General features: G+C 46.2%; 1 protein-coding gene across 5 annotated transcripts in view; it reads right to left on the minus strand.

The window, feature by feature from the left end:
- Window positions 1-21,729: 21,729 nt before the first annotated feature.
- The window catches only part of CUL2 (cullin 2), a 267,865-nt gene continuing 262,061 nt past the window's right edge, over window positions 21,730-27,533 (minus strand). For all 5 annotated transcript variants that reach the window (XM_063922125.1, XM_063922123.1, XM_063922127.1 and 2 more), the window contains one exon: window positions 21,730-22,351. In XM_063922125.1, coding sequence (XP_063778195.1) covers window positions 22,220-22,351 — 132 coding nt within the window. In that variant the 3' untranslated portion in view covers window positions 21,730-22,219. The remainder of the gene's footprint in view (window positions 22,352-27,533) is intronic.

The following is a 27,533-nucleotide window of genomic DNA, read 5'->3' on the forward strand; positions in this document are numbered from 1 at the left end:
TTGGGATACAATTTCCATCGCCCAAGGAGCCACATCCGACTGAACCCAGACGTGGCTGAAGAGTCGAAGACGTGCCCCCACCGGCGCGGACTCGCTCTGTGGAGCCCCAGCGTCATGCAGTGGATTTAGTAGAAGCCGGGGAGGACTTCTGCTCCTGGGAACTAGCCGTAGCAGGCATTCCTTTCCCTCTACCCTTACCTCTGGCGAGGAAGGAAGAGCCCCGACCTCTTCTGGACTTATGCGACCGAAAGGACTGCATATGATATTGTGGTGTTTTCTTTTGCTGTGGGGGAACATAAGGTAAAAAAGTAGATTTACCCGCTGTAGCAACCAGGTCCGCTAGACCCTCCCCAAATAAAACCTCACCCTTGTAAGGCAAAACTTCCATGTCTCTTCGAGTCGGCATCACCCGTCCATTGGCGGGTCCACAGGGCTCGCCTAGCAGAAATCGCCATGGCGTTGGCTCTCGAACCTAACAGCCCAACGTCTCTCAAAGCGTCTCTCATATATGACTGCGTCTTTAATGTGACCTAAGGTCAATAAAATGCTATCCCTATCTAGGGTATCAATGTCAGATGACAAGGTATCTGCCCAAGCTGCTACAGCGCTACAAACCCAAGCCGACGCTATTGCCGGTCTGAGCAAGGCACCCGTATGTGCATAAATTGATTTTAAGGTAGTTTCCTGTCTGCGATCAGCAGGATCCTTGAGGGCTGCCGTGTCTGGAGACGGTAGCGCCACCTTTTTGGATAAGCGGGTCAAAGCCTTGTCCACCCTGGGCGAGGATTCCCACCGTAACCTGTCCTGTGCAGGGAAAGGATACGCCATAAGAATTCTCTTGGGAATCTGCAGTTTCTTGTCTGGAGTTTCCCAAGCCTTTTCAAATATAGCGTTCAGCTCATGAGATGGGGGAAAGGTTACCTCAGGTTTCTTTTCCTTAAATATGCATACCCTCGTGTAAGGGACAGAGGGGTCATCTGTGATATGCAAAACATCTTTTATTGCAATAATCATATAATGAATACTTTTGGCCACCCTTGGGTGTAACCTCGCATCATCGTAGTCGACACTGGAGTCAGAATCCGTGTCGGTATCAGTGTCTGCTACTTGGGACAGGGGACGTTTCTGAGACCCTGGAGGGCCCTGTGATACAGCCAAAGCCATGGATTGACTCCCTGTCTTTTCTCTGGACTCTGCTTTGTCCATTCTCTTATGTAATAAAGACACATTTGCATTTAAAACATTCCACATATCCAGCCAAACAGGTGTCGGCGTCGCCGACGGAGACACCACAATCATCTGCTCCACCTCCTCCTCAGATGAGCCTTCCGCTTCAGACCTGCTGACACACACGTACCGACACCCTCGCACACACACAGGGATATATATATATATATATATATATATAGAGAGAGAGACAGTCCCCCAATAAGGCCCTTTGGAGAGACAGAGAGAGAGTATGCCAGCACACACCCAGCGCCACCGGACACTGGAATAAAATCCCAGTCAGTGCAGCGCTTTTATAAATATACTCACTGCGCCAATAAAATGTGCCCCCCCCCCCTCTTTTTTGCCCTCTGTACTTGTGTTCAGCAGGGGAGAGTCTGGGGAGCCAGCTTCTCTGCAGCGTGCTGTGGAGAAAATGGCGCTGGTTAGTGCTGAGGAATCAAGCTCCGCCCCCTAACCGGCGGGCTTCGATCCAGCTCAAATCTTTATACTGGCGGGGTTTTTTGCAATATACTGCCTCCACAGTATATATCTATGCCAGTGTCCCTAGAGGGTTAATAATTGCTGCCCAGGGCGCCCCCCCTGCGCACTGCACCCATACAGTGCCGCCAGTGTGTGTGTGTGTGTTGGGAGCAATGGCACGCAGCGTTACCTCATAGAAGATCAGAAGTCTTCTGCCGCCTTTGATGTCTTCTATCGTCTCATACTCACCCGGCTTCTATCTTCCGGCTCTGTGAGGAGGACGGCGGCGCGGCTCCGGGACGAACGGCGAGGGTGAGACCTGCGTTCCAACCCTCTGGAGCTAATGGTGTCCAGTAGCCTAAGAGGCAGAGCCTATCATTTAAGTAGGTCTGCTTCTCTCCCCTCAGTCCCACGATGCAGGGAGCCTGTTGCCAGCAGTGCTCCCTGAAAATAAAAAACCTAACAAAAAGTTTTTTTTAAGAGAAACTCAGTAGAGCTCCCCTGCAGTGCACCCAGTCTCCTCTGGGCACAGGATCTAACAGAGGTCTGGAGGAGGGGCATAGAGGGAGGAGCCAGTGCACACCCATCTAAAGTCTTTAGAGTGCCCATGTCTCCTGCGGAGCCCGTCTATACCCCCATGATCCTTACGGAGTCCCCAGCATCCTCTAGGACGGAAGAGAAAAATTGTTGCTATTGGGTCCATAAAGTTCTAGTCATGCCTTTGTGTGCACTACCATGTTGTCCTCCACTTAATCAGATCACCAAACACACTGGGGGGGGGGGGGGGGGATAGAATAGAAATGAGAACAGAGTAGAACAGTTAGTACAGTGCTGTTACGCTCATAGGATAAGCTCTACTAGTGGGGCTGTAGGGGAAAGTAGGGTACAAAACCTGGTAGAAGATAAAGATGGAAAGAACAGTAAATGGATGTGGTCAGAGTATGGAATGGAAATAGGATAGTCCTAAAGGATATCTGTTGCTGTGCATGGAGGAGTATACATTTGAGAATGGACAGGGGTTAGAAATGGCAGAGATATAATGTGAGAAGTGGGGTAGTATATGGTCACAGGCTGAATGTAGGAAAGGGATCATTTAGTAGGCGGTGAATAGAAAACAAGAATTGTAATGACTGATTAGACTGAGTAGAGATGAAATTTATACTGGAAAATAAGGGGTTTATGTACAGTACTAAGCCTTGGAGAGAGATCAAGTGGACGGAGATAGGAGCTGATTGGTTGCCACTCTAATTGTTATTTTTCAAGCACAGGCTGTGACATGGCAGTTAGGAGCGGATTGGCTGGTACTTTATAATCATCCACTTTCTCTCTCTCCAAGGGTTGGTACATAGATATGCAAATATTTTGCCTGAGCATTAATTGCTTCCCCACAACCACAACACTGGGGGTCATTGCTTTTTAATTCAGGGTAGATAACCATTAATTTTGTGACAACTGTTAAAATCACACTGCAGCCACTGCAAACCTTGGCCGAAAGTTATCTGTGAATCCTAGATTTGGAATAAAGAAAGCAGAAATCTGATAAACTAAACCCTAAAAATAAGTCATTGCAATGACATACTAGCCCCAATACACAGAGGCGTGCTAAGCGCTTACAGAGATTAGAAGAGACTTACAAGGATAATTTTAGCCGTGATAAAATAATGGAAGTGTTGCAAGCCTTCACCTCCCCTAGTCTCACAGGTTGGTGCTGTTTCTGAGAGATACATGCTTGCTGAGTGAGTCTGCCTGCAATTACATCAGCATTAGAAACCTAAAAGGCCCGGTCTCCGTCCTCCTGAGGGAAGGGCGTGTGCAGAGATTTCTATGAAAAAGGATCACAGAAGCAACTTCACAAAACCCAGGGCTGTTCCTGAGACACAGGTTACAAGAATCAATCACCTCTGCTGCGATTTCCTCATCACATGATCGCAACGTTCCTCCACACCTGCCATTACAAGAGAGTGTCCTGCAAAAGTGAATAGGGACATCAATGGCCAGAAGAGATGTTGCAGCAGAGGGCAGATGACTTCCTCTATTTTGAATAATGTGACCTCTGTAAACACGATCTTTCAGAAGCAACAGTGAAGATCAGAGCATTCTTATAGATTATAGTAATCCCATATTTACAGAGCAACCCATTGTTTATCTTTCAGAAGAAACAACCCATAACCATCTACTGTAAATGTATGTTAAGAATCACCATTTATACAGCTATACCTACACAAATTTTTCTTTAAATAAAAATAAGAATTTACTTACCGATAATTCTATTTCTCATAGTCCGTAGTGGATGCTGGGAACTCCGTAAGGACCATGGGGATTAGCGGCTCCGCAGGAGACTGGGCACAAAAGTAAAAGCTTTAGGACTACCTGGTGTGCACTGGCTCCTCCCCCTATGACCCTCCTCCAAGCCTCAGTTAGGATACTGTGCCCGGACGAGCGTACACAATAAGGAAGGATTTTGAATCCCGGGTAAGACTCATACCAGCCACACCAATCACACCGTACAACCTGTGATCTGAACCCAGTTAACAGCATGATAACAGAGGAGCCTCTGAAAAGATGGCTCACAACAATAATAACCCGATTTTTGTAACAATAACTATGTACAAGTATTGCAGACAATCCGCACTTGGGATGGGCGCCCAGCATCCACTACGGACTATGAGAAATAGAATTATCGGTAAGTAAATTCTTATTTTCTCTGACGTCCTAGTGGATGCTGGGAACTCCGTAAGGACCATGGGGATAATACCAAAGCTCCCAAACGGGCGGGAGAGTGCGGATGACTCTGCAGCACCGAATGAGAGAACTCCAGGTCCTCCTCAGCCAGGGTATCAAATTTGTAGAATTTAGCAAACGTGTTTGCCCCTGACCAAGTAGCTGCTCGGCAAAGTTGTAACGCCGAGACCCCTCGGGCAGCCGCCCTTGATGAGCCCACCTTCCTTGTGGAATGGGCTTTTACAGATTTAGGCTGTGGCAGGCCTGCCACAGAATGTGCAAGCTGAATTGTACTACAAATCCAACGAGCAATAGTCTGCTTAGAAGCAGGAGCACCCAGCTTATTGGGTGCATACAGGATAAACAGCGAGTCAGATTTCCTGACTCCAGCCGTCCTGGAAACATATATTTTCAGGGCCCTGACTACGTCCAGCAACTTGGAGTCCTCCAAGTCCCTAGTAGCCGCAGGCACCACAATAGGCTGGTTCAAGTGAAATGCTGAAACCACCTTAGGGAGAAATTGAGGACGGGTCCTCAATTCTGCCCTGTCCGTATGAAAAATTAGGTAAGGGCTTTTATAGGATAAAGCCGCCAATTCTGAGACACGCCTGGCTGAAGCCAGGGCTAACAACATTACCACTTTCCAAGTGAGATATTTTAAGTCCACAGTGGAGAGTGGTTCAAACCAATGTGATTTTAGGAAACCCAAAACTACATTGAGATCCCAAGGTGCCACTGGAGGCACAAAAGGAGGCTGTATATGCAGTACCCCCTTGACAAACGTCTGAACTTCAGGAACTGAAGCCAGTTCTTTCTGGAAGAAAATCGAGAGGGCCGAAATTTGAACCTTAATGGACCCTAATTTTAGGCCCATAGACAGTCCTGTTTGCAGGAAATGTAGGAAACGACCCAGTTGAAATTCCTCTGTAGGGGCCTTCCTGGCCTCGCACCACGCAACATATTTACGCCAAATCCGGTGATAATGTTGCACGGTTACATCCTTCCTGGCTTTGATCAGGGTAGGGATGACTTCATCCGGAATGCCTTTTTCCTTCAGGATCCGGCGTTCAACCGCCATGCCGTCAAACGCAGCCGCGGTAAGTCTTGGAACAGACAGGGTCCCTGCTGAAGCAGGTCCTTTCTTAGAGGTAGAGGCCACTTCTCTGTGAGCATCTCTTGAAGTTCCGGGTACCAAGTCCTTCTTGGCCAATCCGGAGCCACGAGTATAGTCCTTACTCCTCTCCTTCTTATGATCCTCAGTACCTTGGGTATGAGAGGCAGAGGAGGGAACACATACACTGACTGGTACACCCACGGTGTTACCAGAGCGTCCACAGCTATTGCCTGAGGGTCCCTTGACCTGGCGCAATACCTGTCCAGTTTTTTGTTGAGGCGGGACGCCATCATGTCCACCTTTGGTTTTTCCCAACGGTTCACAATCATGTGGAAGACTTCTGGGTGAAGTCCCCACTCCCCCGGATGGAGGTCGTGTCTGCTGAGGAAGTCTGCTTCCCAGTTGTCCACTCCCGGAATGAACACTGCTGACAGTGCTATCACATGATTTTCCGCCCAGCGAAGAATCCTTGCAACTTCTGTCATTGCCCTCCTGCTTCTTGTGCCGCCCTGTCTGTTTACGTGGGCGACTGCCGTGATGTTGTCTGACTGGATCAGCACCGGCTGACCTTGAAGCAGAGGTCTTGCTAGGCTTAGAGCATTGTAGATGGCCCTTAGCTCCAGGATATTTATGTGGAGTGATGTCTCCAGGCTTGACCACAAGCCCTGGAAATTTCGTCCCTGTGTGACTGCTCCCCAGCCTCTCAGGCTGGCATACGTGGTCACCAGGACCCAGTCCTGAATGCCGAATCTGCGGCCCTCTAGAAGATGAGCACTCTGCAACCACCAGAGGAGAGACACCCTTGTCCTTGGTGACAAGATTATCCGCTGATGCATCTGAGGATGCGACCCGGACCATTTGTCTAGCAGATCCCACTGGAAGGTTCTTGCGTGGAATCTGCCGAATGGGATTGCTTCGTAAGAAGCCACCATCTTTCCCAGGACCCTTGTGCATTGATGCCCTGAGACTTGGCCTGGTTTTAGGAGATTCCGGACTAGTTCGGATAACTCCCTGGCTTTCTCCTCCGGGAGAAACACCTTTTTCTGGACTGTGTCCAGGATCATCCCTAGGAATAGGAGTCGGGTAGTCGGGATCAGCTGCGATTTTGGAATATTGAGAATCCAACCGTGCTGGCGCAGCACTATCTGAGATAGTGCTACCCCGACTTCCAACTGTTCCCTGGATCTTGCCCTTATCAGGAGATCGTCCAAGTAAGGGATAACTAAAACTCCCTTCCTTCGAAGGAGTATCATCATTTCGGCCATTACCTTGGTAAAGACCCGGGGTGCCGTGGACAATCCAAACGGCAGCGTCTGAAACCGATAGTGACAGTTCTGTACCACAAACCTGAGGTACCCTTGGTGAGAAGGGCAAATTGGGACATGTAGGTAAGCATCTTTGATGTCCAGAGACACCATATAGTCCCCGTCTTCCAGGTTTGCAATCACTGCTCTGAGTGACTCCATCTTGAATTTGAACCTTTGTATGTAAGTGTTCAAGGATTTTAGGTTTAAAATTGGTCTCACCGAGCCGTCCGGCTTCGGTACCACAATATAGTGTGGAATAGTACCCCTTTCCCTGTTGTAGGAGGGGTACCTTGATTATCACCTGCTGGGAATACAGCTTGTGAATGGCATCCAATACTGCCTCCCTGTCTGAGGGAGACGTCGGTAAAGCAGACTTTAGAAAACGGCGAGGGGGAGACGTCTCGAATTCCAATTTGTACCCCTGAGATACCACTTGAAGGATCCAGGGGTCCACTTGCGAGTGGGCCCACTGCGCACTGAACTTCTTGAGACGGGCCCCCACCGTGTCTGCTTGTAAAGCCCCAGCGTCATGCTGAGGACTTTGCGGAGGCGGGAGAGGGCTTTTGTTCCTGGGAACTGGCTGTTTGTTGCAGCCTTTTTCCTCTCCCTCTGCCACGGGGCATAAATGAGGCGCCTTTTGCCCGCTTGCCCTTATGGGGCCGAAAGGACTGCGCCTGATAATACGGCGTCTTCTTAGATTGAGAAGCTACCTGGGGTAAAAATGTGGATTTTCCAGCAGTTGCCGTGGCTACCAGGTCTGATAGACCTACCCCAAATAACTCCTCCCCCTTATAAGGCAATACTTCCATGTGCCTTTTAGAATCCGCATCACCTGACCACTGTCGCGTCCATAAACCTCTTCTAGCAGAAATGGACAGCGCGCTAACTCTTGATGCCAGTCGGCAAATATCCCTCTGTGCATCACGCATATATAGAAATGCATCCTTCAAATGCTCTATAGTCAGTAATATACTGTCCCTATCTAGGGTATCAATATTTTCAGTCAGGGAATCCGACCACGCCAGGCCCGCACTGCACATCCAGGCTGAGGCGATTGCTGGTCGCAGTATAACACCCGTGTGAGAGTATATACATTTTAGGATATTCTCCAGCTTTCTATCGGCAGGTTCCTTTAGGGCGGCCGTATCAGGAGAGGGTAGTGCTACCTGTTTTGACAAACGTGTGAGCGCTTTATCCACCCTAAGGGGTGTTTCCCAACGTGCCCTATCCTCTGGCGGGAAAGGGTACGATGCCAATAACCTTTTAGGAATTATCAGTTTTTTATCGGGGGAAACCCACGCCTCATCACACACTTCATTTAATTCCTCGGATACAGGAAAAACCACAGGCAGTTTTTTCTCACCAAACATAATACCCTTTTTAGTGGTACTGGTATTATCAGAGATATGCAATACATTTTTAATTGATTCAATCATGTAACGTGTGGCCCTAGTGGAAGTCACGTTTGTCTCATCATCGTCGACACTGGAGTCAGTATCCGTGTCTGCCATTTGAGGTAACGGGCGTTTTAACGCCCCTGATGGCGTTTGAGACCCTTGGACAGGCACAAGCTGAGTAGCCGGCTGTCTCATGTCGTCAACTGTCTGTCGTAACGAGCCGACACTGTCACGCAATTCCTTCCATAAGCTCATCCACTCCGGTGTCGACTCCCCAGGGGGTGACAACTGTATTATAGGCAATTGCTCCGCCTCCATCTCATTTTCCTCCTCAAACATGTCGACACAATCGTACCGACACACCGCACACACACAGGGAATGCTCTGATAGAGGACAGGACCTCACTAGCCCTTTGGGGAGACAGAGGGAGAGTATGCCAGCACACACCAGAGCGCTATATATAAACAGGAATACCACTATAAAATGTGCTTTTCCTTTATAGCTGCTGTTAGTATCAAAACTGCGCCAAATTAGTGCCCCCCCTCTCTTTTTTACCCTTTTCTGTAGTGCAGGACTGCAGGGGAGAGTCAGGGAGACGTCCTTCCAGCGGAGCTGTGATGGAAAATGGCGCCTGTGTGCTGAGGAGATAGGCTCCGCCCCCTTCTCGGCGGCCTTTTCTCCCGCTTTTTTGTAAGTTCTGGCAGGGGTTAAAATACATCCATATAGCCCTGGGGGTTATATGTGGTGTATTTATGCCAGCCAAGGTGTTTTACATTGCTGCTCAGGGCGCCCCCCCCCTAGCGCCCTGCACCCTCAGTGACCGGAGTGTGAAGTGTGCCTGAGTAACAATGGCGCACAGCTGCAGTGCTGTGCGCTACCTTGTTGAAGACTGATGTCTTCTGCCGCCGATTTTTCCGGACCTCTTCTTGCTTCTGGCTCTGTAAGGGGGCCGGCGGCGCGGCTCTGGGACCGAGCTCCGAGGCTGGGCCTGTGTTCGGTCCCTCTGGAGCTAATGGTGTCCAGTAGCCTAAGAAGCCCAATCCACTCTGCACTTCAGGTGAGTTCGCTTCTTCTCCCCTTAGTCCCTCGATGCAGTGAGCCTGTTGCCAGCAGGTCTCACTGAAAATAAAAAACCTAAAACTAAAACTTTCACTAAGAAGCTCAGGAGAGCCCCTAGTGTGCACCCTTCTCGGCCGGGCACAAAAATCTAACTGAGGCTTGGAGGAGGGTCATAGGGGGAGGAGCCAGTGCACACCAGGTAGTCCTAAAGCTTTTACTTTTGTGCCTAGTCTCCTGCGGAGCCGCTAATCCCCATGGTCCTTACGGAGTTCCCTGCATCCACTGGGACGTCAGAGAAAGATAATTGCTGCAGCCTTACATCCTTATACCACTGTTTTGGGACTGTCATGTTATAAAAAGATTCTGGGTCACAGTAAAACGGTTTGTACTCACACATTTAGATAATTATGCACCTTTGTTGCCAGAATGGGCAGTCTTTGGATTTCTCTCTATAACCACCAAAATCTCCCCCGGCTGCTAAAGTTATTGCTTATTATCTCATCAGTAGCAGAAAAATGTATCCTTCAACAGTGGATACACGCCACATCTCCCACTCTCAGTATGTTCCAAGAAAAATTGTTCTTTGTTTTTAAATTGGACTGGGTGGAAACTGCTCTACACAAAGCACAGAGAACCGAAACATTCTTTTCAATATGGGAGCGTTTTATGGACACCCTTCCATCTGAAATCAAAGAACGATTAAAAATGTTTTCAATGCACCGATCAGTTAAAATGGCAGAGGCCACTCATTAAGAAATGTAAAAGATTCTAAGAGAGAGCACAGTAACATTTAAAACATGTAGTTGCATATAAATGAGCACACTAAAAGCCAATATAAAAAACAATGTCACAATTTTGTGTGATCAAAGTTGACACCAAAGTATTTTGTCCATTTTCGCACTCCGAACAATATGTGAATCAGCGCCTTTCCCTTCTGAGGAAACAGTCATTACCTGTATACGGAGAAATGCGTTAAGGTACCTGCATCTAAGTCTGGACCTGTCCATTGATTGGATCAAAGCTCTGCCATCTGCACCGGAAAGACAGCGCCCTCCGTCTTCACCGCAAGCCGAAAAGCATGGACGCTTGCGCTACTAATACCGGATACTGTACAGTAACTATTTCGTGCAGCGCCAAATGTCTGTTTAAGCCCTGCTGAGGCACAAATGCTGACTAATTTCAGTGCCTTGAAATAGAACTGTGCCCATAAGCAATGACACTGTTACAAACTGCAGAATAGAGGGGGTGGAGCATAGCGCTGATTCACATTCATCAGAGTGTGAAAACGGACATAATACTTTGGTGTCAACTTTGATCACACAAAATAGTGACAGTGTCACTGGGACTTGGTTTCCTTTTTTTATATTGGACAGTCTGATCCAGCTTTTAGTGTACTCATTTATATGCAACATGTATTAAATGATTATTTTATTTTGTAATAAATGTATTAAATGTTATTGCACTCTCTTTTATAATCATATATCTGTTTGGTAGATTTATTTCAGGCCATTTTATGGGAGCTGCATTACGAACATTTTAAGTGATCAGCATCGTTACAGATAATTCAGTGATTATTGTGCCTGATATTATGTGTGTGTGCAACACTACTTCCTTTTTTGGTCCGTGTTCCGCATACATATACAGATATATATTTTTATATATTAAGAAATGTACTCACTAGGTGAAACAATATTCTCTCTACAGAGTAACATGCCAATGTATATAGTGAGCCCTCCAAATGTAAGTGTAAAATAACATTAAAACCTAACATTCACTGTCATTCGAAAGAATGCACCAACTGTCACAAATATTTGTAAACTTTCAACATTTATTATGCATTTGTGCTATTATTCAGTCTGAGCCGCTGTTTACTGCAATGTTCTTCAAAAGGAATACTAACTAAGGAGCCACCTCCAACACCACCTTCATCAGATACAAATCTATCTCAAATACCTTCTGATTCGGAGAACAAGATACTTTTACATACAAGTTGAAAAACATTCAAATTTCAAAAAGTGTCCGCAATTTTGGCCACCACTGTATGACAGCAGATGCTGTAGGCCGCCTTCATGTCATAGATGGCACACTGAACATCAGAAAGTACATTGACACCAGCCTACAACAAAAACTTCTACCAGGGATCTTTTTCCAGATAATGCCCCATTTTTCCCCCAGCAGGATTCAGCTCCCTGCCACACTGCACGGATATGCAAACAGTGGTTCACGGAGAATGACATACATGTCCTGGGATGGCCAGGAAACAGCCCAGACCTGAACCCCATAGAACATTTGTGGTTTTGTTTAAAAAAAACTGGTACATCTGAGACATCCATCCAATAAAAGAGAATTGAGGCTATAATTGTCTCATGGCACCACATAATAAAGAAGGAAGAGCTCCAAACATTGGTTGGCTCAAAGCCACGTCGCTGTGCGGTTGTCTTGAAAAAATAAGATTTTAAACCTACCGGTAAATCTTTTTCTCGTAGTCCGTAGAGGATGCTGGGACTCCGTAAGGACCATGGGGATAGACTGGCTCCGCAGGAGACACGGGCACTTTAAGAAAGACTTTAGACTCTGGGTGTGCACTGGCTCCTCCCTCTATGCCCCTCCTCCAGACCTCAGTTAGAGAAACTGTGCCCAGAGGAGATGGACAGTACGAGGAAAGGATTTTTGTTAAACCAAGGGCAAGATTCATACCAGCCACACCAATCACACCGTATAACTTGTGTTAAACTAACCAGTTAACAGTATAAAAAACAACATAGTTTCGGTTCAAAACCGATGAAACTATAACATAACCCTTATTTAAGCAATAACTATATACAAGTCTTGCAGAAGTAGTCCGCACATGGGACGGGCGCCCAGCATCCTCTACGGACTACGAGAAAAAGATTTACCGGTAGGTTTAAAATCTTATTTTCTCTAACGTCCTAGAGGATGCTGGGTCTCCGTAAGGACCATGGGGATTATACCAAAGCTCCCAAACGGGCGGGAGAGTGCGGATGACTCTGCATCACCGATTGAGCAAACAGGAGGTCCTCCTCAGCCAGGGTATCAAACTTATAGAACTTTGCAAAGGTGTTTGACCCCGACCAAGTAGCAGCTCGGCACAGCTGTAGTGCCGAGACCCCTCGGGCAGCCGCCCAAGAAGAGCCCACCTTCCTAGTGGAATGGGCCCTAACCGATTTTGGTAACGGCAATCCTGCCGTAGAATGCGCCTGCTGAATCGTGCTACAGATCCAGCGAGCAATAGTCTGCTTTGAAGCAGGAGCGCCAACCTTGTTGGCTGCATACAGGACAAATAGTGCTTCTGTTTTTCTGACTCTAGCCGTTCTGGCCACGTAAATTTTCAAAGCCCTGACCACATCCAGGGACTCGGAATCCTCCAAGTCACGCGTAGCCACAGGCACAACAATAGGTTGATTCATATGAAAGGATGAAACCACTTTAGGTAGGAATTGAGGCCGAGTCCGCAATTCTGCCCTATCCACATTAAAAACCAGATAGGGGCTTTTATGTGATAAAGCCACCAATTCCGAGACTTGCCTAGCCGAAGCCAAGGCTAGCAACATGACCACCTTCCAAGTGAGATATTTTAACTCCACCGTTTTGAGTGGTTCAAACCAATGTGACTACAGGAAACTTAACACCACGTTAAGGTCCCAAGGCCGAAATCTGAACTTTTATGGAGCCTAATTTTAGGCCCAAATTCACTCCAGTTTGCAGGAAGTGAAGGAGACGACCCAGATGGAATTCCTCCGTAGGAGCATTCCTGGCCTCACACCAAGAAACATATTTTCTCCATATTCGGTGATAATGTTTTGATGTCACGTCCTTCCTAGCCTTTATTAGTTTAGGAATGACCTAATCTGGAATACCTTATTCCGCTAGGATCCGGAGTTCAACCGCCATGCCGTCAAACGCAGCCGCGTTAAGTCTTGGAACAGACAGGGCCCCTGCTGCAGCAGGTCCTGTCTTAGAGGAAGAGGCCACGGATCTTCTGTGAGCAATTCCTGTAGATCCGGACACCAAGTCCTTCGTGGCCAATCTGGAACAATGAGGATTGTTCTCACTCTTCTCTGTCTTATTATTCTCAACACCTTGGGTATGAGAGGAAGAGGAGGAAACGCATAGACCGACCGAAACACCCACGGTGTCACCAGGGCGTCCATAGCTATCGCTTGAGGATCTGGCGCAATACCTTTTTAACTTTGTGTTGAGACGGGACGCCATCTTGTCTATTTGGGGCAGTCCCCACCGACTTGTGATCTGCGAGAAGACTTCCTGATGAAGTCCCCACTCTCCCGGATGCAGGTCGTGTCTGCTGAGGAAGTCTGCTTCCCAGTTGTCCACTCCCGGCATGAACACTGCTGACAGTGCGCTTACATGATTTTCCGCCCAGCGAAGAATCCTGGTGGCTTCCGCCATTGCCCCCTGCTCCTTGTGCCGCCTTGGCGGTTTACATGAGCTACTGCGGTGACATTGTCCGACTGAATCAGAACTGGTTTGTCGCGAAGTAATGCTTCCGCTTGATGTAGGGCGTTGTATATGGCCCTCAACTCCAGGATGTTGATGTGGAGACAAGTCTCCAGACTCGACCAAAGACCTTAGAAATTTCTTCCCTGTGTGACTGCTCCCCAACCTCGGAGACTTGCGTCTGTGGTCACCAGGATCCAGTCCTGAATGCCGAACCTGCGACCCTCTAGGAGGTGAGCACTCTGCAGCCACCACAGGAGAGATACCCTGGCTCTGGGGGACAGGGTGATCCTCTGATGCATTTGTAGATGTGACCCGTCCCACTTGTCCAGTAGGTCCCATTGGAAGGTCCTCGCATGGAACCTGCCGAAGGGAATGGCTTCGTACGATGCCACCATTTTCCCCAGGACTCGAGTGCAGTGATGCACTGATACCTGTTTTGACTTCAACAGGTTCCTGACCAGAGTCATGAGTTCTTGAGCTTTTCCCATTGGAAGAAAAACCTTCTTCTGGTCTGTGTCCAGAATCAAGCCCAAGAAGGTCAGACGCGTCGTAGGAACTAACTGTGACTTTGGGATATTGAGAATCCAGCTGTGTTGCTGTAACACCTTCAAAGACAGAGACACGCTGTCCAGTAACTTCTCCCGAGATCTTGCTTTTATGAGGAGATCGTCCAAGTATGGGATAATTGTGACCCCTCACTTGCGCAGGAGCACCATCATTTCCGCCATTACCTTGGTGAAAATCCTCGGGGCCGTTGAAAGCCCAAACGGCAACGTCTGAAATTGGTAATGACAATCCTGTACAGCAAATCTCAGGAACGCCTGATGAGGAGGAAATATTGGAACATGAAGGTATGCATCCTTTATGTCCAGGGAAACCATAAAATCCCCCCCTTCCAGGCTGGCGATGACCGCCCTGAGCGATTCCATCTTGAACTTTCTCAAGTATAGGTTCAGGGATTTTAAATTCAGAATGGGTCTGACCGAACCGTCCGGTTTCGGAACCACAAACAGGGTTGAGTAATAACCCTTTCCTTGCTGCAGTAGAGGAACCTTGACCACTACCTGTTGAAGATACAATTTTTGTATTGCATTCAACACTAACTCCCTCCCTGAGGAAGCCGCAGGTAGAGCCGATTTGAAAAAGCGGCGAGGAGGCACCTCTTCGAACTCCAGCTTGTATCCCTGAGAAACAATTTCTATTGCCCAGGGATCCACCTGTGAATGAACCCAGATGTGGCTGAAAAGTCCAAGACGTGCCCCTACTTGAGCGGACTCCCCCAGGGAAGCCCCAGCGTCATGCGGTGGATTTTGCAGGGGCATGGGAGGACTTCTGTTCCTGGGAACTAGCTGTGTGCAGCTTTTTTCCTCTGCCCTTACCTCTGGCAAGAAAAGACGATCCTCGTACTCTTTTGCTTTTATTCGAACGAAAGGACTGCATTTGATAATGAGGCGCTTTCTTAGGCTGTGAGGGAACATAAGGCAAAAAATTTGATTTACCTGCTGTAGCTGTGGAGACAAGGTCCGAGAGGCCTTCTCCAAATAACTCCTCACCTTTGTAAGGCAACGACTCCATATGCCTCTTTGAGTCGGCATCACCCGTCCACTGTCGGGTCCATAAGACTCGCCTAGCAGAAACAGACATAGCGTTTATTCTGGAACTTAGCAAACAAATGTCTCTTTGAGCATCCCTCATATATAACGCAGCATCTTTTATATGCCCTAGGGTCATTAAAATGGTATCCTTATCTAGGGTCTCAATTTCCGTAGATAAGGAGTCTGTCCATGCTGCGACAGCACTACAAATCCAGGCCGACGCCATTGCCGGTCTAAGAATTGTACCTGAATGTGTGTAAATGGACTTCTTGGTAACCTCCTGTCTGCGATCCGCAGCATCCTTGAGGGTAGCCGCATCTTGGGATGGCAGCGCTATCTTTTTTGATACACGTGTTAATGCCTTGTCCACCTTAGGAGAAGACTCCCATCGTATCCTATCCGTTTGCGGGAAAGGATACACCATAAGAATCCTTTTGGGAATCTGCAGCCTCTTGTCTGGAGATTCCCAAGCCTTTTCGCACAGCTCGCTCAGCTCATACGAGGATGGAAAAGTGACCTCAGGCTTTTTCTCTTTATACATCTGTACCCTCTTGTCAGGGACAGGGGGTTCCTCTGTGATATGCAAAACATCTTTTATTGCAATAATCATATATTGAATGCCCTTAGCCACTTTTGGCTGTAATTTTGCCTCCTCATAGTCGACACTGGAGTCTGAATCCGTGTCGGTATCCGTGTCCATTATTTGGGACAATGTGCGCTTCTGAGACTCGTAAGGTCCCGGTGACACAGGGACAGGCATGGTCTGACTACCTGACTGTTCCCTAGCCTCAGCCTTGTCTAATCTCGTGTAATAAATTTACACTAGCACTCAAGACATTCCACATCTCCATCCAGTCCGGAGTCGGCGCTGCCCACGGAGATCTGACATTCATACACTCCCCCTCCTCCTTAGGTGAGCCTTCCACTTCATACATGTCGACACACGCGTACCGACACACGCATACCGACACACCCCACACACACAGGGAAGCTCTTATCTGAAGACAGTTCCCCACCAGGCCCTTTGGAGAGACAGAGAGTATGCCAGCACACACCCCAGCGCTATATAACCCAGGCAAAACACAGAATTTTCCCCAGTAGCGCTGAAATAACTTGTTTTTCGCCAATTATGTGCCCCCCCACCCTCTTGAAACTCCCACTGTCACCTCAGTAAGCAGGGGAGAGTCCGGGGAGCTTCCTCTCAGCGCTGTGCTGTGGAGAAAAATGGCGCTGGTGAGTGCTGAGGGAGAAGCCCCACCCCCTCGGCGGCGGGCTTCTGTCCCGCTCAAATTATTCAAAAACATGGCGGGGGCTCTTTATATACATGAACAGTGCCCAGCTGTATATGTATATATGTGTTTATGCAATAATAGAGGTTTATATTGCTGCCCAGGGCGCCCCCCCTGCGCCCTGCACCCTTACAGTGACCGGAGTGTGTGAGGTGTATGGGAGCAATGGCGCACAGCTGCAGTGCTGTGCGTTACCTCAGTGAAGATCACAAAGTCTTCTGCCGCCTTTGAAGCCTTCTTTTCTTCTCATACTCACCCGGCTTCTATCTTCTGACTCTGCGAGGAGTACGGCGGCGCGGCTCTGGGACGAACTCCAGGGTGAGACCTGTGTTCCGACTCCCTCTGGAGCTAATGGTGTCCAGTAGCCTAAGAAACAGTACCTTGAAAGTCAGAGAAGTAGGGCTGTTTCTCTCTCCTCAGTCCCACGATGCAGGGAGTCTGTTGCCAGCAGAGCTCCCTGAAAATAAAAAACCTAATTAAAATACTTTCTTAGCAGGAAACTCAGGAAAGCTCCCTGCAGTGCACCCATCTCCTCTGGGCACAGTATCAAACTGAGGTCTGGAGGAGGGGCATAGAGGGAGGAGCCAGTGCACACCCAGAGTCAAAGTCTTTCTTAAAGTGCCCATGTCTCCTGCGGAGCCCGTCTATCCCCATGGTCCTTACGGAGTCCCAGCATCCTCTAGGACGTTAGAGAAATAAAGGATACCCAACGAAATACTTATAGGACAGTGACATCATAAGTGCACAGGGATTTTCACCTTAAGTGTTGTTTTCACGGCATAACTTCCCTTGTAATGCAAATATTTGACCTCTGTTTATTATGTTGAATTCGGCATTACATTTCCTTTCATTTGATATATGAATCATTGCACTGCATGAAGTGTGAAAGTTTTTAGAAGCATTCAAAGTTGAAAAACATTCAAATTTCAAAAAGTGTCCGCAATTTTGGACACCACTGTATATGTCCAGATCATAACACTTGTAGGATTCTTTGTTGTCGCTTGAATGCAATCTGGATGTACATCTTCACCAATGCGACGTCTCACATATTTTCTCCCATCACTACCAAATATCTGTCCATGCAATGTGTTATTTTGCCCACTGTATTTGTTTCTTCCGCTGCTTTTCATTCAGGAATGGCTTTTTTTCCGGGAATACTACTTTTTAGACCAACCTCTGTTAGTCTGCTCCGTACCGTTCTTACAATAACAAAAACACCAGTTGCACTAAGTTCACTGCTAATGGCCAAAGAAGACATCCATCTGTCCCTGACGCAAATTCGTTTTATTCTCTCATCAACAGCTGTTGTGCACTTTTTCCGGCCTTTTCTTTTTTTGTTTTGTATAGATTGTGTTTCCTGATAGCGTAAACAAAACTTTCGTACTCCTGATGTTGTCACATTCCCACCAACTTCTCTCGCAATTGCTGCATACGAAAGACCATTAACACCACAATCCTGGATCTCTTCCTGGGTGACCAGCCACCACTTTGCCTGGACGACATTGTTGTATTTTTTTTTTTTTTACACAGTCAATAGCACTAAACAATACACACAAACATCCAACCAACCGTAATTGCACTTCAGTAATCAACTTTATTCTGCAAAATGAAACAGCCAAACTGACGTTTCCCACCTTTGAACACGACCTTGCACCTGCTCATAAACGACAGCTGATTGGTTCTCAGAACGACGATTCCGATTGGCTGGTAGTAGCTGTTACTACATTCCGCTTCTTGAATCTCATGCATCTGTGCTTCTTTGTCTGACTGAAAGTAGCATAACTTCCCTTGTAATGCAAATATTTGTATTGAATTCCACATTAAGTTTCCTTTCATTTGATATATGAAACATTGCACTGCGTGAAGTGAAAACAGTTTTTACAAGCATTCAAAGTTGAAAAACAAAAATTTCAAAAAGTGTCCGCAATTTTGGCCACCACTATATATACAGTATTTTTACACTTATTAGAATTATATTAATATAATATCTATACTACCACTAAGCATTTTATATAAGCCATTTTGTAGGCAGATCTCCTGTAGTACTGGCATGATAAAACACTGCCTGGGATCAGACATCTCAATGCTTACTTAGAACATACATGAAATCAGTAGCTCTGGAAGTCTCACCACGTCTGCCTTAACACTGCTAGATCCTGTAGTCCTAGCAAGCATAATACACTAATCACATGTATACAGTAGTTGCTAATCCCTTCCTAACAGATAACGTTCCCTCACAGTGGCTGAATAAAGGCCCATATAGACGGGCCGATGTGGGAGAGATGTGTGCTGAGCGAACCGCTCAGCACACATCTCTCCCGCAGCTCAGCACAGCGCGATGTGTGCTGAGCGTGCGGGGGGAGACGGGGGGGGCAGCTCATTTCACCCAGCGGGTGAAGTGAGCGACCTGCTAAATTGGCCTGCACAGCAGGCCAATCTAGCACCAGCGATAGCGATGCGCGGGGCTGCGCATCGCTATCGCTGTAGGGGCTACACACGGAGTGATAATGCTTAAATTCTAAGCAATGTAGTCAGATTGCTTAGAATATCGCTCCGTGAGTACCCCCCTTAAGAAACAACTGTAATTCCTATAATGTGGTAGTCCCTGTTCCGTAATACAGTATCATTACTTTTACCACAGTGGATATTCCTCAGACCACCACTGATGTCCTCTGGTGCTTTGTGAAGTTCATTAGAACGTTGATAGAACTGAATGGCTAGGTTGCTTGTCACTACAATTTTTTTGCTGGGTAGTGGTAAGCACTGTACCAGTAAATGACCCCTGCAGACATTTTATTACTAGACACCATGTGGTTCTGTATCGTTAAATACATTTATGGGATCTTGTTGGCTATGCTTAGTTTTAACAAACTGAGCTCTTCTGTTACTCCTACAATGTTATGCTGAATGATTGGTAGGGGCTGAGCCACAGGTTGCCCACCTGTTATCTAGACCACCCCAGTAAACACATCAGATTTGACACAGTCATGTGCATTAACATTTACAATGAATATCTAAAAAGTTGGATGGTCAATGGAGGTAATTCAGAGTTGATCACAGCAGCAAATTTGTTAGCAGTTGGGTAAAACCATGGGCACTGCAGGTGTGGCAGATATAACGTGCAGAGAGAGTTAGATTTGGGTGGGTTATTTTGTTTCTGTGCAGGGTAAATACTGGCCGCTTTATTTTTACACTGCAAATTAGATTTCAGTTTGAACACATCACACCCAAATCTAACTCTCTGCACAGGTTATATCTGCCCCCCCTGCAGTGCACATGGTTTTGCCCATTTGCCAACAAATTTGCTGCTGCGATCAACTCTTAATTAGGCACAATGAAACCACATCGGTACATATCAGTTTTACCTCAACTAGACTTAGCAGATTTGTTTTTCCAAGTAGCTGTTTCTATATGTTAGCTTCACTTTCTAGCACAGTATATCCAAAGGCACCAGTAACTATATGGCTGGTCTCCGTGGTGAAGGCATTTATAAGACTTATTATGACCACCTGGTAAGTGCTTTGTTGGGCCACCTTTTGCCCTGATTGTGGCTTGAATTCTTCTAGGCATGTTTTCTGCTGGTATGTTTTGTGGGGACTATTCGGCCATACGCAAGGAACTGAATCTCCATAACATTGCTTCCACCAGCCTGAAGAGCTGCGACGATGCAAGAAGGATCCATGCTTTCATGCTGTTGTTCCCATATCCTCAACCTGCCAACTGCATGGTGTAATTAAAAACATAATTCGTCAGACCATATGACCTGCCTTAAAATCACTTACTGCCCAATTCCTGTGATCCCGGGCAAACTGGAGGCATTCACCCGGTTGGATCAGACAGCAATGGCAATGTGGGACTGAACAAGTCCGCCCATTCTCCGATCCACTTGACCACCTAGGACCTATTTACAACCACAGTATCAGTGTTTTATCTGCTAGTCCACTATGTGCACACTGCCGCTTTTGAACAATTCACCAGTGCAGCCGTACCGGTACTGCTCACACCACTGCTGAGCGCCAACAATTATTCCACATTCAAATTTCATCAGATTGTGTGTTTTGTTTTTTTAAGCATTATTACATGAGTGATGCACTTTACTAGTCTCTGCATACCTTCAACTTTCTGCTCTTATACAGATTCAGTCATCCTACTTCAGCAATCTCCGCAGGATAGGTACTTTGGTGGTTAAAATATATAATGTATATACAAATGTGTCCTCACAAATCTAGCCTCAATACACATCTCGAGATGCCATGTGCCAACAAACTCCCAGGTCTCATCCAGTTCTGCTAGCAACAGACTCTGCTGCTTAATTTGTATATTTGTGTGTGACTGAGTCTGTATACGAAGCACGACAGAACTTTGTATGGAAAAAAGCTGTGAACGCTGCATTGTAACATTTTGTATGCAGATTCAGATACAGAGTCGCACACAGATATACAATCGTCACATATAATATTAATCAGCATAGTCTCTTGGTGCGTCCTAGTCGCACTGCGTTGCGACTTAAACGAGTTATCAGAAAAAAAGATGCCAGACGCTTTCAGAGACTCACGGGGGACCTGGTGCGCCGAGGGGGCTGTCTGGTGCGAATGAGGACACATCTGTAGTATATTTTATTTAAATAAATAAATACAGCCCCCAGCTGAGTCGTATCCTCAACATCCGCTGTTCTACAAGATGGACTTCACCATCAGAATGTGTAAACCACCTTCACTTGCTTAGCGCCCACGGTTTGTTTCATTCCAGATGTAATCACCACAGCTTGGATGGCCAATAAAAAAAGGACATTGATCACTGGGACCATGGGCTTGTCAAGACATGACGACAATTTCCCAGGATCTTGGCATATCATGAAAGCAACAGGCAACGCTCACAATCCACCAAGTGTTTAGGAAATTATATGGGTTTGCAATAATTGTTATTTTTTTCAAAATAAGTTCCTGCACTTATCCTGTATTAAAACTATGAACTGCGAAACAGAGGTCATTCTGCGTTTCCACTCCAGATCATGTGCTAGTCACAGGACACTAATCCAGAATTCTTATTCCTGACGCTCTCAGAGAATTATCTTCATCTTTCTTCGTACATTTCTTTATTTTGTAATCTGACAAGCAGCAATATCATGTTTGTCATTTTGTACATTTTAAAGTAGATACAATTATTAGTTTTTTGTTTTTTTTTTAATATTACAATATTTAGTTTTCACTTTAGGTCCTTTAAGATATATTTAAAAAAAAAAATAAACCCACATCAACTGCAAACGTGATGAGGAAGGGGAGAAAAAGTAGTTACCCAACCAAAATAAAAAACAAAAAAAATTAATTTCCACATTCCAGAAATACTTCACTCATTCCGTTTAGTAGCGTTGTAAGAAATGTTACAATGGCATGAGCTTGAAATATTTATAGGCATTTTCTCTTGACGCATGACGTGGCACTGGTGATGTTGTAAACAGCAGAAAGACAGGGACTGCCGCGGGACCGAGTATGGAGGCAAAAGACCTGCTTCTTCACCAAACAGTGACGGTGATGAATTCCTTTCACATTCGCCAACGTGAGGACAGCATCATGCTACGTAACTGTATTCATCTGCGGAGGCCTGGCTGCGCTCTATGTACTGCTTGTCTATGAGAACCTCAATACACTTCTTGATCATGCTGATGCTTGGGTTAAAGCGAGCTCTGGACTGGCTGATCACCTGTGGGGAGAGCACATAACATATCACATTCACTGTAACAGGAAGATTTCAGAATGAGCAGGAAAAGTAAATGACCGCTTCGGAGAGAAAGTTTGTGTGCAACAGACTGGCCTGTCTACACATTACACTCAATTCTAAGGGGTAGATTTACTAAAGCTTCTTAAGCAGACAAGTGGTGGTGTTGCACATAGCAACCAATCAGATTCTGTCTACCATTTTCTAGGATGCAATAGAAACATGATAGCTAAAATCTGATTGGTTGCTATGGGCAACACCACTCATCTATTTTAGAAGCTTTAGTAAATGTACCCTAAAGAGTAAATCTGAATCTCATTGCCTAAGCCAGGGAACTTTTTTTTACCTTTTACCCCAAAATATATTTAGATACGCCGACGTTACCCCCTTGATTTGAAAGGAGGGAAATCATATATTATTGTGCCTATATACTGGTTATCACTGTTTACATGGCATTTCTGAGATTGTGTGTGTGTGTGTATATATATATATATATATAATTATTATTTTTGGCAATTATTTTTTGGCAATGAATGGGTTAATTAGCACTTTCTACCCAAAACACCAGAAAGAATGTAAGAAAGATGTATGAGGGGGGAAGGGGGAAGACACGACTTTTAGGAAAAAGATGGTATCATCCTCAGCTCAGTAATGTCAGTGGGAATTTCCCACTGTTATGTGGGCCACTGTCTGATCCTGCGGAACTCCGTCAGCGGTCAGCCACAGAACACTTCAAGTTGTGTGTGTGGGTTGGCGGGCCGCGAGCAGGACAGTGCAGGACGACAGGTGGCATGAGGGAGCGCGGTGTGACATCAGCACGTCACACCGCAGCCAGAAACACAGCACAGGGCTGCCAGGAGTACAGCGCAGGGCGGGCAGGAGTGAGTGCGGTGTGACGTCAGCACGTCACATCGTGAACCGGCCGTTGCTGGACGGGGCTGTGTCTCGGCAGCGCGAGCGTCCATTACCCCAGGAATTTCATTTTTACCCTATTTGGGGAAATTTACCCCTGTTCCCTGACCACTGGCCTAAGCATACATGGATTACTAGAGTAAAGAGATTTACTTTGTTTCATAAGGCAGAGCGGCAGCACGGACTAGTTATAGGCCTAGACCACACGTGTAGCGACTCCATTGTTTGCTCACAGCAATGCACCGGTATGCAGACAGGGACAGTGTTCTTCATGTTGAAAATAACACACATTCTACCACAACAGGCATGTTTATATATGTGAAAAGAGCCAGTGGGTCCATGTACAAGACCCTCAGTGCTCTATTCATTTACAACATGAAATGGATACTGGAAAAAAAAAAAATCACTATACATCATACTTGCCTACTTTCCTGGAAGTTGCGGGAGACTCCCGATTTTGTGTGAGGTCCTCGGCACCCCCAGAACTGTAGGTGGATCTTTGGCAACCCATCCACTTACTAGTGGTATGCAGGAAGGGGGAGATATGGGGAATCTTGGGTCTGCAAGGACTTGTGGTATTATGACACAATAGGGGTGGGGCATAATGAGGAGGAGTCAGATCCATCCCCAAACCTGTCAGCAGCATCTCCCAGAGAGAAGATAAGTAAAGTAGGCAGGTAAGCCATATATCGCATCACATTGATGCAATATACTGTATAGTAATGTTATACTATACCTTATCCTAATCGGATCACTTGCCCGGCCCGCGGAATCCTGACAGACCAAGTGCCGGGACTCTGGAGAGGTAAGCCACAGGGGGGTGGTGGGAGCGTGGGGAGGTTTGGTTTAGGCTGTGTGGAAAGGAGGGAAGGGGGGGGGGGGGGAGAGGGGTTAGGCTGCGGACCGAGGGGGGGTTTGGTTTAGACCCCCCTGGACGTTAAGGATTAGGCTGCAGTGGGTAGGGGTAGGTTTAGCCTGCAGGAAGGGGGGTAATGTTCAGACACCGCCATGGAGGGTTAGACTGCAGGGGGAGGTTAGGTTTAGACTGCAGGGAGGGTTAGGGGGCCATGTGGGGAAGGTAAGTATTCTCCCCTTCACCTGTCCGGAGTCTTATCGTCGGGATGCTGTGGTTGGTATTCTGACCACCGGCTTTCCCTACCAAAACCCCACCAACAGCACAATTCACACAATCTTAAAATCAGCAGGTATTGACAAACGTGCTACAGACAAATGTGGGGTTTACTTTATAAAACTCCATTTATGAATGTCAAACGGAATAAGGGAAAATAATCCGCAAGTTTTAACATAAGCACCACAATGCAACAGCATCAGTGTCCAACGTAGCCACAAACGTAGGTGAAGTGGATGACACCAGCCATTGTGCCCATCTGTTTGATGAGCTGGGTCACTTCTGATATCAGGGAGGCTGGTGAATGTGAACAAAATAGTATTGCATTTCCTGACCTCGTGCACTAACGTGCCAGGTAACGTCAGTTATTTCAGCAGACCAAGCCAACTGCCGGACATAAGCTGCATCAGCACAGCAGGAGTGGCCTGCATAACTTACACTAGAGTGACATATAAGAGATATAGCAGACTGGAAGCTATGGGTTTAGCACACCTTTGGGCAATGTTAGAAAATACGTTCGTACACAGACAACTACATAAGTGGACAGGTCACTGCCTCCAACCAGATTAGACTATAACGCCCGACAAGCTTCTGTCAGTACACTGATCTGATTGGCTACAATGTGTTCCATCATGCTTCAAAACGAATGGCACACGTGCAAGCAGGAGATACAATTATAATACAATGGAGCTCTGATGCTGGGCAAAGGTTTAGAACCACATGCATAAATACAAACCACCAACATTACAGTGCACTTGTGTAACAACCTGCGAAACACACAATGCAAGCTTGAACATGCAAAATAAATGCAGTAATTATTTTCACATATACACACAGTACGAGCCTTTAGTCAACTGTATTATGACATCTGCCTGCATACAGCATGGGGTACACTAACAGACTGAGTAAGTAACCACACATGTCCTAGTTAGTAGGGTTATGGTTTTGCAGAAATCCATGGACAAACAGAACCATCATGGTAATACAGTCAATATTATTTAAGTAATGTCAATATAATCTGAATAAGGTTTGTAAAATCCATTTAAAGAATCAAATGTTTCACAGGCCAATGGTAAGCAATCGTCTGCTTCACATAAACAAATATGTAACACAATGGAACAACATAATATGGTTTGCAGAAAGCCTTCTTCTGCAAAAGGAAAAGCAGGAGTCACTGGTGGGAATCCACAAAGTACTCAAGAAACCTGCAATGCCCAACATGTGGGTGAACAAAAAGAATCAGAGTAGCTGATGGGGAGAACAAGAAAAGGGAACATAGCACTGGTGACAATGAGTGTGCTAGGAAAGAACAAAAGGGAGAAGGGACCTGCCGGTAAATGCTTACATACTAAGGTGAATGGGAGAACAGCTGGAGGACGACCTTTGGGGTACAGTAATAGGTAGAGGAGGTGATGGGGAGATAAAGACCGATCTAAACACAGAAAAGGAGCTGTTGGTGAGGTAGGACAAGAACAATGAAAGGACAGAGTCGCAGAGGCCATGTATACTGTTATATTATGATCATTCTAGATTAATCCAGTGTCGCCTGCAAATTAACCCTGTACAGTAAAAACTAAATGAGTCAAAAAGCCTGCAAAAGCTCACTGTCTAGTAGAACCAGTGGAGTATACAGCTAAATTACATAAATGCAGAGCTCACAGATGGGGGTGGGGGCCTAGGTCAGAGATAGGGGTTGGGAGTCTCTGGTATAGAAGTGAACAGTTCTTTATCAAATAAATCCAAGCTACTGGAGGCACAGATTAAAAACCAAATCGTAAGAAATAACTATTTCATTAGGAATTCACCTCCGGGAACTGTTACAGTTACAGAAGAATTGGAACAACTCTATATACAACACATGCAGATGTGCTTTCATACACCTAGGGTGGTATCCAATTAGCCGTGGTAAATTACTGTGGCTAATGGATCCCCAGGTGGCTATCCAATTAGCCCCAATAGCCGGCACTTATCGGAAATTCTGTTTTGTGTGCCTCAGGCACACAACAATATCCCAGAAAACCAGCCCTTAGAGACCAGTTTTTTTTCACGAAAACTCATGGGTCTGGAAAATTCTCAGATCCCATGTATAGTCCTTTTTCGGCCCAAAAAAGGGCTATAATTAGATAGCCCGATAATGGCTTGTTTTTTTTCGGCTGAAAAATTAGAGCTGGTGATTGGACACCCCCCCTCTAATTAGCTGCACAGAGTGATGTAGAAACCCTTTTGCATCTTAGCTGCCATCGGATGCAACAAAACAGCTTCACTAAACTGCACGGATTAATTTGGTATGCAACACTTGTTTGTGCGTATACGAAGCCCAACGGAACTTTGCTGGAGAAAAAGCTGCAGCTGCTGCATTGTAGCACTTCCTGTACAGATTCAGAGTCTCAGCTGCACACAGATATACAAGAGTCATATCAAATTAATCAGCACAGTTCTTGTGGAGTGGTTCTGTCACATCGCATTGTGCCTAAGAGGTAGAATCACACGTAAATGATGCTCAGCACAAACCAAGTCCCATAGGTCATGGCGTGCCTTGTAGGGTTATTAAGAGCGACTACAGCTATCACATATGAGGACACCTCTTTAGTAAAGCTGAGACTTCTTACATGAAGAATAGCTATATATGAGCAGGCAGATAATGATCTGCATTCTCAGCATATTTATAAATACTCTATATAATGTGAAACATTTCTGTGTAATTAGGGCATATTTCAATGCCAAAGTATTTTTCCTAGAAAACCATTTTATGCACTTATAATAACAGCAAAGACCAATCATAGCATATGGCAGATGATGGGATCGTGGCTGGATGAACGGTCTATAAATATGGGTTATGGAAACAAAGTTAATATTTGATGAGGGCGATGCTTTGTTTAGTGTATTAGATTGAGTTATGTAACTCAGAACAACATGCAATGTGACAGATGGATGGGTGATCACCAACAGGAACAATGGCCTCTCGCTGCCAGTAGAAAAGACTCCTGGTGCTACATTCACATGTAGACATAGTACGCCACAATATTTAAGAACAAAACTGCCTATAGGTAAGTAGTGAAGGCTTCTGGGTAAACGTGTGGCACTCCAGCTGCTCTGGTACTACACATCCCAGCATGCCTGCCACAG

Source organism: Pseudophryne corroboree, chromosome 5, assembly GCF_028390025.1.
Source record: "Pseudophryne corroboree isolate aPseCor3 chromosome 5, aPseCor3.hap2, whole genome shotgun sequence".
Classification (NCBI taxonomy): domain Eukaryota; kingdom Metazoa; phylum Chordata; class Amphibia; order Anura; family Myobatrachidae; genus Pseudophryne; species Pseudophryne corroboree.